The sequence below is a fragment of the Micropterus dolomieu genome, linkage group LG17, assembly GCF_021292245.1.
Source record: "Micropterus dolomieu isolate WLL.071019.BEF.003 ecotype Adirondacks linkage group LG17, ASM2129224v1, whole genome shotgun sequence".
Lineage (NCBI taxonomy): Eukaryota > Metazoa > Chordata > Actinopteri > Centrarchiformes > Centrarchidae > Micropterus > Micropterus dolomieu.
Genome location: NC_060166.1, coordinates 21,599,594 through 21,610,731, shown reverse-complemented (window position 1 = coordinate 21,610,731; position 11,138 = coordinate 21,599,594). Strand labels below are relative to the sequence as shown.

General features: G+C 40.7%; 1 protein-coding gene across 6 annotated transcripts in view; it reads right to left on the bottom strand.

Annotated features, from left to right (window-relative positions):
• LOC123985671 (lissencephaly-1 homolog) overlaps positions 1-11,138 on the bottom strand; it is a 44,368-nt gene that overhangs the window by 9,032 nt on the left and 24,198 nt on the right. For all 6 annotated transcript variants that reach the window (XM_046073422.1, XM_046073427.1, XM_046073428.1 and 3 more), the window contains 4 exons: positions 9,740-9,824; positions 6,621-6,695; positions 6,166-6,372; positions 1,137-1,305 (listed from right to left, as the gene is read on the bottom strand). In XM_046073422.1, the coding sequence (XP_045929378.1) occupies positions 1,137-1,305; positions 6,166-6,372; positions 6,621-6,695; positions 9,740-9,824 (536 nt within the window). The remainder of the gene's footprint in view (positions 1-1,136; positions 1,306-6,165; positions 6,373-6,620; positions 6,696-9,739; positions 9,825-11,138) is intronic.

Here is an 11,138-nt window from a genome sequence, read left to right as displayed (position 1 = left end):
AAAAAAAAAAAAAAAGGACGGAGAGGAAATGGTGTGCAACAAAACCAGACAGCGGGCTCGGTTTAATAGACTGTTTTAGACGGTGATTTCTGCACTTAAAACGTTTTCCTGCACAGTGTGAACACAGCTCATCTGTTTGAGGAAGCGTGCCAGGAGTTCACACCCTCTTTTACGACAAAGGAGATTGGCAACCACTGAAATCTGTTGCTCACTTGCACAGAATGCAGGATTTACAACTCCAGCATAAATTGAAGGATGCCAGAGCGCTACTCGGCTGTTCATTAAGTAGGCTTATTTATTTCATTGATATTCATTCATGTATGCTTCACAGACAGACATTAAATGGCACTTCTTGCAGACTTGTGAGGAGGAGAACAAAATGTGAAAATGCTGAAAGACTTCATATTGTTTTGGCTGCTGCTGACTGGTTGATGAGGGGCCTTCTCACAGTTTCAACAAGTTTTGTTTTTTATTTATCCATCCGAAGGCTGGTTCGAAACATCAGCAGGGCCTGAGGGCACATGTAGATCATGCTGCCATCATTTACTTGGCAATAAGGGTGTAAAAAGGGCTGTATGGATGTATGTAAGAAGTGCTTCAGTGAAGACATGAAATATGACGTAGTAGATTCTCAGTTAAAGTAAAAAAAAAATGTAGACAGACTTATTAAAAACACTGAACCAGTTATTTTATTATTTCAATAATTGAAATTTTGCGTGAAATAAAGTCTGATTTGACTGTAAATGATTACATTATAAGGAGTTGGATCCAAGTGTTGTAGTAGTGGTATACTGTGGTGCGGAGCATGGTGGGTACTAAAAGAGACAAGATGGCTAAAACAGCCCATCTGTCTGAGCTAGTTGTGAATCTCAGGGTAGGGTGCTGTGACCGAGCAGATTGAGGCTCATCAGTGGAATCTAATGTGATAACGAACAGCATCTGCACCACCTGAGCCCTGCGTACGGTCACAAGCTACATTCATGATGCAATGACGTGGAAACCACAACAGAGCACGTTCACACAGATAACACAAATGACAGCGGCTGTGATGCATAGCTGCAAATACCAGCTCATACTTCAGGGTTTTTTCCTTTCTTGCCAAAACAAAAGTGATCATACACATTTGATCTGCTTACCATGCATGGTCCTGATGCACTCAAAGCCTTGGAAATCCCACAGCTTGATAGTCATGTCTGCAGAGCAGGATGCTAGCAGTTTGCCGGTCAGGTCAAATGAGATGTCCTGCACCGAATCTGTGTGACCCTTCAGTGTGCGCTCAAAGTCTCCCGTCTCGTAGTCCCACACCTGCAGAAGAGAAGACATTCATATGTTCGTTTCAGAAAAACCTACATATTGCACAGGCACAGCTAATAAACCACAGAGAAACACCTATGCAGTTCCTTTCAAACTCAATCCCTTTCCAAACACAAGTAAAGCCCATGTCCTCTTGTTTCTCTACTTAACAGTTCAGCAGCAAAAACAAACCAAGAAGAGAGAACCAACCTGTACAAGTCAGACTGTAGAAGTCATATTATATACTGAATGCAGGGCGATTAAAAATCACAGTACTGCGATGACATTCGTCTTAAGAGCTTACACAGGTCGTGGTTTGCAGACACCACACACTGTGTACTGAATTACAGAATCTGTGACCCATTACTGTTACTAATGCTACTGCTTCTAATGGCTGGGATGCATGTGCCAGGATGCTGATTAGGGTTACAGTTAGGCCTGATAAAAACAGAGATAGAGTTTATTGTGCTGAATATGGCACTGCCAGTTGGAGTACAGACAGAATATGGAGTGAACAGCAGTAAGCCTGATTTTCTAGCCCGAGAAAGCTGTTACATCTCTGGTATTCAAGCAGACAGACGGTTTATCACAGAGGGATAAACCCTCCTTGGTTGGGGAGGGGGATTTGGGCAGACGGTGACAGGAAACTCCCCCTCCCCCCCCCCCCCCCCAAAAAAAGGAAGCTACAGACAGTGCAGATGGCTGCGAGGTACAAAGTGCAGAGGGGGGTTTATCCAGGAGAAGATCAATGCAGTTAATGTGTTTGGAGGTACACCAGGTTTAACAGTCTATACACAAAGTATTTTGCAGCATCTAAATCATCCTTAATCCATAAGCTACCTGAACCTTAATGCTGCTGTGTCACCAATGATTCCTACACACACTCCTTCGGGACATTATTAAAGCAGCTGCCAAAAACTGCCCTGTTTCATGATGATTAATAATTTACATTCTTTCAGGAAAATGCCTTACATCTTTGTCATTCAAAGGCCATTTATAATACAAAATCCTTCTTTGTATGCGCCCTTTATAAAGTAACTGATGAGTAAGCTCACACCCAAGCTCTTTGTCCTTGTTTAAATTATCATAGCCGTTGGTTGACATGTCTGAGCGAGCACAGACATACTGGGTCCTGGGCATAGCATACTGTGAAAGGTTAGCACTAAACTCAAGGTAACATCTTGTCATGCAAAGATCTGTCATGTTGGCAGAGGATAGAGGATGAGAGAAAAATGAGTGAGGGACGTCACAAACAAAAGGAATGATTAAGTAAAGAAAGGGAGAATGATTCAACTATAGAAAACAAAACCACCTGTTATTTAACACCCTACACGCTGATGGAGAAGAGAAACAGCAGGAGGATTCACCGAATAAGGGGGCAGCTCTACAGGTTGTATATTTCCCAAAATGTCGGGTCTACTGCTTTAAATTAACTGCTCCAGAGCTGCAAACTAGGGATCAAACGGTATGAAAATTTCATATCACGATTATAGTGACCAAAATTATCACGGTTATCAGTTTTATCACGGTATTGTAAAAATGTGCCAAAAAACTATTAAAATGTACTGATACACACACTGAAACCATGTTTTATATTGAAAACTACAAATACAATTGCCATTTTTTGCATAAAAAATAAAACAGCAAATACCTTTTGTAAACATGAAAATCATCAGTGTGCATTATCAAGATTTTATATTATATAGGTAATACAACGACCCTGTGGACAATTACATGAAAACAAGTAAGTTTTAGAAGACGTGACAGTAACTGCAATGAGCCCAACAACTGACATAAATACAGGAGTCTGTAGCATTTCTAGATATGCTGGTTGGTTGACTAAACTGCGTAACGTGTTATGTGCAGTGGACAAATAGACTCTGCCGACACACGACGCACACAGCAACAGCGTGGCGTTTTTACAAGAGCAGCAACACAGAGCTTCAGTTTACACGCCGTTAGCAAGTCAGAGAGACAAACCAAAGCTAAAAGTTAACTCACCCTGCGTTCACTATAAGGTAATTTTCTTCAATCAAGTTTCCCTCAGAACTCTCATAAAAACTAATACGATCGGACTTCAGAGTGACTGGAAAATCTCTGCCGTGTTGTCATTGACTCAGACAAACCCATGTTGCATTATGCGCACGTTTCTGGGACACTGGACAGTGTTTGCCGTGAGATTATAATAGCGATGTTAACTGTACCCGGTTATCATGGTAATTAAAATGTGTATGGTAACAATAACAGTCGTGAATTTTACCATGGTTTACCGTTAATCCAGTAATCGATTCATCCCTACTGCAAACGTTGATCACTTTCTGAAGAGATTGATGACAATTATGTTCATGATTGACTGATTAAACACCCGAATGAATATCTAAAAACTGTGAAAAAATAAAATTACTTGTGTTATCCAACTAACCATTTAAAACTTCCAATATATTAAATGAACTATCACACACGAGGAATAAAAAAAAAAAAAATTAAAAAAAAACCTAGTGACAACCTGGTAATGAATTTTATGTTGACAGACTTGTTGTATTATTGATCTAAACTGCTCCGATAACCACTACTGCAGCTTCTGTGTTGTCAGAAAAATTATAATGGCGAGATGGATACATCACTCGCTACTGACTAGTTTGGGCAAAACAAAACCACCCCTCTTCCGAACAATTAATAGGCTAACATGAGCACAACGTCAGGCTGAATGAAATGGCAGTTCAGTCTGATTATCAGGCTAGGCAGATTCTTATGGCATAAGATGGAAAGCTGATGAGCCTCTCAGTCAGTGAGAGAGTGTAATGGTCTGCTACCCAGTTAAAAATTTAACAGGGCTGTTCAGGAGGAGAAAAGTAGGACACAGGGGGAGTCAGCTCTAGCCACACGGAGCTGAGGCAGCCAAAAGGAAAAGGAGGTGCAAGAAAGCAGGGCTGAATATTAGACTTGGGCCTAGGCCCGCCTCCTCCTGAGGCATGGATGGCTCTGATGGTGGGTAGTCATGGTGGGGCAGCTGATGCTTTAAGTGGAAGATAAATGAGGCAGGATGCAGGGAGGTGGGGTTGCAGTGGGAGGGAGGGGTGGGGTTGGAAAAGGAAGAAGATGCCAAATCTGAGAGAGAAATTCCTGCTGTGTAGCTGAGAAGATGTACACGTGTCTCTTATTATCTCATGAATAATATATGCAGAACAAACAGCTCAACAGAGTATTGGCATTGTGCAGTGAGGCAAGGGAGAGGTGCTTCTGCTGCTGCAAAAAAGCTGAGAGTCAAACCATGTAGTTTAAATATGGAATCTAGGGATACACAGACGACAAAGACACAAACATGTGCAATCCAGGGTGTGTCTAGGAAGGAGAGCAGTAGAGGCAATACTGAGGAGGAGGAGCAGCAGCAGCCTTCAACAGAGTGAGCAAAAGCTATGTGTGGTAGAGCTGCCACTGAGCTGGCACTAAATTAAAAATAAGACCACTCTGTTGATTTTAAACATGAATCCTATTATTTTCATGTGGGGAAAACATGTGAAATCAAACCAATAAACAAAAAGGACACTACAGTCTGTCTCTAAAGCCAGCTGATGTGTTTTTATCACCTTGAACTACTCCCTGTATGTTTTCATTCTCACATAGCAATATCCAAAGATGAACAGAGGAAGCTCCAAAAATCAGACAAAGATAAATCTTTGATGTATTTTTGTCTTTGTAACCACACTGTACATGGAGTATTATGTGTGAACATTTATCACGAGAATAAATGCCTGCTTTAGTACAAACATCTTCAACGAAACCATTAGCATAGTCAAATATTAACCATACAGAGCCACAGCTGTGCTAGCTGGGTATGATAAATAATGGCTTGTAGAAATAATGATTGCAGAAAAAAATCTGAGCTGACTGTAAGCACAAAGATGGCCTTTTCTCAGCCAATATTAGGCGATATTTTGTATTTATAGCTTTATATCTTTTTTAATATAGGATGTTACGATTGTTAACACTCAAGATATACTGTACAACACCTTCTCTTGTGGTAATACTTACTGTACATGTTGTAAACTAATCTCAATTTATACACTGATCGTGTGGGCTGACAGATCTTTCTATTTATAGTTTCTACAGTAATAACTGGACCTTCAGCACAGCTGAGTTTTGTTTACATTCCCTGAAAGAAAAGGCAGCACACATTGATTTAATGGAGAAGAATAAAAATTGTTTTACTTCGGTGTGACAAAAGAGAGGGAGAAGGAGGTCCGTTTGTCCTCTTTCCTCTGGAAAATGGAGATTCAAGGAAAATATTTATTATCAGTTGATCAGGCAGATGAAGCGAAACTGAAAGAAATGCACTTAAGTCAGTTTGCCTGCTAAATGTTTCGACAACCCATCTACGCCTCCATCAAACCAGATGTCAGCCAGATGTTTCAGAGACTTACCATCAACACGCATATTCTCACTAGTTAAAATGTTGCTTAATGAATAACCTCACTGTAAACCCAGCTCTGCGACACACGACAGCATCTGGTACCTCAGTTTGACATCAATACTGACATTATTTCACTGAATTATGATTAGGCTAAAGCAAAAATAACAATTGTATCCTTATTCCCTAATCATTGTCAAACCCAATTTTATCTGTTTATTATGATGTTTCTTGAGCAATTACATGCCCACAGTGAATAATATCCTACAAACCCAAGATGTCAGATAAAGTACATTAGAGACAACGAACTAATCAGTGAAATCACAGTTTATAAACCATAGAAACTGTTGAAATGCCAATTACAATAATAATAATTACAAAAAAAGAACATTACTTCCACAGGCCTATTTGAAGGCAAGCCCTGCAACAAATCCATTGTCAAACCACCCTCCGGATTCACTGACCTTTATTGTTGCGTCCTCAGAAGCAGACACCATGACACTAAAGACTGGGTGGAAGATGACGCGGGTGACTGGACTGCGGTGGCCACTTAGCGCGTACCTCTCTGGTGGACGTGGGATCCACTCTTTGGGGTCGCGCTTCTGACTTACGGGCCCACCCAGGGTGATCTCCTCCTTAGCTTCATTCAGTTTGGATTCAAGTTCCATCACCTGGCCAGAGTGTACAGGTACAAGTTAACAGCATAGAGGCAGAAAGCAAAGTAGGTGGAAATATGCACGTTTAGATCATTACATCATAAAACACAGGCATGTTAAGTTTGCTGAAGTCTTGTAAACAAATGATTATGTATTAACAGTTCCTCAGTGTTAACAGTGGATTCAGAGGTAATGTCACGACCCATTCACAAGACTACAATCCCCACAAGCATTCTTTCATAAAAAACTAAAAACACACAAACCTTCTTTTGTAATCTGATGACTGAGGTCCATTTTTTTTCCAAAAGGCCGGCGTACTTCTTATCCAATTCTTCATTCTGTGGAGAAAGGAGGGGCAGGGGGGAAAAAAGATGTCAGGCAAACATGCAAAGAAAGCCAATCAAAGTCATGGGCTCCGCATAATCGGTGAGGCCTGTGGGAGGGGGGCCAGCTGGGGTGGCATGCTGAGGTCTTTGGCTATAGTAAGAAAGAACAGGGAATTATTTACACAGCCCCCACAGGCCAACATCGACTGCCAGACACCGCCAACCTACTGTATAACACACACAAAATACATACTACACACACATAAACACACACTCTAGTCCTAATCCTTCTCACACAAGCTAATCTCCTGCAGACAAGAAAGGCTTAGGCACCTTACAGCCACACACCCGGTACTGGAGGCAGTCGTGGAAGTTAACTTGTGGCAGTCCTGGCCGCCAAAAGTCTGATTCTATCTCCACGAGCTGGCCACTACCTTTTAAATAACAGATTTCATGGCACAAACATGCCACTTTATACTGCCAAAAGGAAAACAAAACAATGTGGTGGCATGTTTTCTCTTTGCTACATGCAAACTAAAACAAATAAAACTGTGGCTGCAGCTAATTAATTAACCTGGCAGTTATTTTCTAGATGAATTGACCAACGGTTTGGTCTACAAAATGTTAGAAAATAGTGAAAAATGCCCATTACCATGTCACCAGAGCCTAAGGGGAGGTCTTCAAAATACTTGCTTTTTCCAGCAACTAATAGTCCAACTAAGGATTGTTTTGTTTGGAAGAATATTTAAAACGACAATTGTAAGAATGGATTAATGTTCTGTCAATCAAGTGATTGTTTCTGCTCTAAATAAACCCAAAGATTCTAATTAGCTAATTCTCATGAATGTCTCAAATGCTGACTGAGTTGTTAATGGTCAAAATGTCTATACTGACATAACATTTTAAAATGTTCAGGACTTTCTTCATACATATATCTCTCTATCTCTATATATAGAGATAGATATATATAGTGAAGCTTTGTTTAGTCTTATTCTATACACCCAATTAGTGCCGCCGCTCTGTGTATTTCGCTGCCTTGAGGCTTTTACTAACTACCAAAGCATCAAAAACCCACTTTGACAGACAGCCACAAGCATCAGTGAGGGAGAAAATTAGTGTTGCCCTCCAATTTCACAGCTGGCTCCTCAGCATCCGCTGGAAACAAAAGCAGATATCCTAGAGCTGTGGATAGTTGCAGGCACCACCAACGCCTACATTTAACACTTCTCAATGACAAGACATGAACTGAGGCAATGCAGCGAAATGGAGGAGAAAGAAAACATAGAAATGAGAGCAGTTTGGATACGTCTGCCATCATCTAATCTGCCATCTGCCACACACACACACACACACACGTGCCAGACTTCACTGCAGCCTGCCAGTCTCTTCTTGACAGTGAGTAGTAACCATGCATGTGTGTATTTGCTTTGTGTGTGCATGCAGGTAGGCACATTTTCTTTTACGAGGCAAATAAAAAACCCTAAAGCTTGACCCTTATTAATTATTCCTACTATGAAACCTGCTATTGCAAACGGCTGCACACAGCTTTAACCTGCTACTCAAGTAGCCACAAAGGGCCACCGTAAAGAACATTAAATTCACTCTGAACTAAACCTAACCACATTTAACATACATCACCTTTGTAGTGAATGTCTAATAATGTGGCCTGATTTGGTTGTTTAGAATGGTGCTGCCAAGGTGCGTGTGTCCAGCTGAGCGTTAATACCCAACAGGGTTCACCTATACCTCCGTGCCATTCATCTATTATTTAGCCTGCTTCCACAGGGCTGCCACAGAGAAAACGTCTGGAAGACGAATGTATAAAGACACTGAGGAGAAGGGGGTGGGGTGTCACGTGAACACAAGGCGAAAGAAGAGGTGCTACAGAGAGGCAGAGGGAAAAAATGTGAGACAAAATGGAGTTTTAGATGAAAGGGGGTTATGGTGAATCTATATTACCATTACAAACAGGAGTGTGAGTTAACAGCTTGCCCATGGCACTGTAGCTGCTGGAACTTTATTTTTATTCACAGGAATCAAATTTTAGGAGCACAATTTGTTAAAATACTTAACATTCCCACCTCTATCATTTGATTTTCCAGGCCTGGAAACAACAGCACATTTTCATTAACATTTTGGCTCTATACCACAACACATGATATATGAAATAATACACTGGCTATGATGTTTAAGAGTGGACTTCCATCTTTAAGGGTGACTGATGTTATCCACAGAATCGGAGACACTTTTCTGGATAGTTTCCCACCCATTTTAAGACAATGTTAAAATCACCTGACCTAAATCCGACTGATCAAGTGTTACAGATGATAAATATCATATTAATAGCTAAAGCCCCCTCGACAACCTAGTGGAGTGAACCCAAGTGTGGGGGGAGTATATCTGAAGGACTACACTTTTTCTCTTATGTGGATGTAAGCACCGAAAATTAAAGCTAATGTTGTGATACAAACCTCAGTCATTGTTTCATTTCAAATCCAGTGTGCAGGGGTTGAAAACAACAACACTGGATTTATGGATTTTACACTGCTAAAGGACAAAAGATGGCCCATGTGAAGTTTGAAGTGGGGCTAAATGCAAAAACAGAATGCTGCTGCATTTTGGCATTATACCCGAAAATTTAAGGACAGGGAAAACAGCGTTTTTTATCCATAATTTAACCCAACAAAACCACGCCATTAATGTAAAAGCAAGCAGAATGTTACAGTGTTATTGTAAAGGCAATTTTTACAAGTTGATAACAGCTTTTTTTCAACATTAGTTAGCAGGAGCATGCAGCACAGACCCCCTAATCAGAAAGACCACTATAATTGGGTGCAGGTGCTCCCGGTCACAGTCGTGAACATGTTGACTAAAATGAAAAATAAAGTGAGTGTGAGTGTGTGTGTGAGTGTGTGTGTGTGTGTGTGTGTGTGTGTGTGTGTGTGTGTGTGTGTGTGTGTATAGAGAGAAAAAAAAAAATAAATCAAGGCACATTATTTGTATAAATTGGTCTGATTGGCTGTGCGGATGTACGTGTCCACCCTTAATCTACTCACATTATCTAATTCCGCCTCCTTCTTGAAAGTAGAGTATGCTTCTTCATATCCATTGGAACGTAGATAATCGGCTATCGCTCGATTTCTGAAACAGACAAAGAGGACCCGTAATTAGTTCTCCCGATTAGCAGACAAGATAGTTGTTAAAGTGCCACTGGAAACGATGTGCATAATGGAGGTGCATTCAACACTGTAAAACAAAAGAAAGAAAATGAGGATGTTTAGTAGACCTGTCAGACAAAGATGCAAATTTGACACACTTTTCACACATTCAGACCGTGTTATCAAGCGTCTAGCTCTATAATAAAAATGCTTTGCATGCATGAATGCAGTCTAACATTTTGCACTAACTATAACAATACCCACACGGACAGTCTTCTGCGCGCGCACACACACACACGTCCATTTGACACAAATCAAGAACACATCTGTCTGGCTTTTATAATGAGCTGTTGATGCTGTGGGCAAATAATGGGAAGGGATGACTCCCCATGGTATAGATATGGGGAAAATGAGAGTCAGTGTACATCCCACCATCATCTATAAAAAGGGAAAGAAACAAGTAATGACAGAGACAAATAATGGAGAAGCAGTATAATCCCTGTGAATTGAATAAGCTCCTGGATACTTGTATTTTATTCCAGTTGCATCTACTTGTCATGCAAAGCAGCAGGTGTGTAACTGTCCTACTATTTTTAATACGTGAAAAGAGACGTCCAGATAGGACAGACTAGACAGGCAGAGCTGAAAGTGAGGCGAAAGGAAGCCGCTGCCACTCTTCACGTTTTTCTCTCCTGGGTTACCCACACAGCCAACATCCACACTCACACATACACGCTTGTCTAGTTTACAACTGCAGCCTCAGCAGCAGTTCAATTCACCAAGAGTTATTAATGAGGTTCAAGTCAGTTGGTCTCAGTAGTTCAGACTTTTATAATCAAACTAATTAGATGCTCACGAGGGTGCAGAAAAGTAAATTAGTTTTTAAACTACCGCTTTCTAATCCAAAATGTTCCAATTAGTGTACGGTTCATGCAACCTTGTGATTCTATTCAAAGAAGGGTAAGGCAATCCTTTGATTCAAAATACACAAAAATCTGTTGTCCAATTTAATTAATTATTCAAAAACGGGTTTTTAAAGGAGGTATCAAGCCCATTTTCAGGTTTAAAATCTTATTTAGGGGCTGTACCAGAACAGGTTTACATGGTTTCATTTTCAAAAGACACCATATTTTTTTTGTCATACTACACATTGCTGCAGCTCGATCTTTGTTGGCAGTTCCTAGTTAAGGACTACTAGCCAATCAGAAGCAGAGAAGGGCGGGTCAGCGAAAAGCCGGTAAACTTCTTCGATTCAGCTGTACATGTTGCCGACCAGCTTGGCAACATGGAGTGGAGC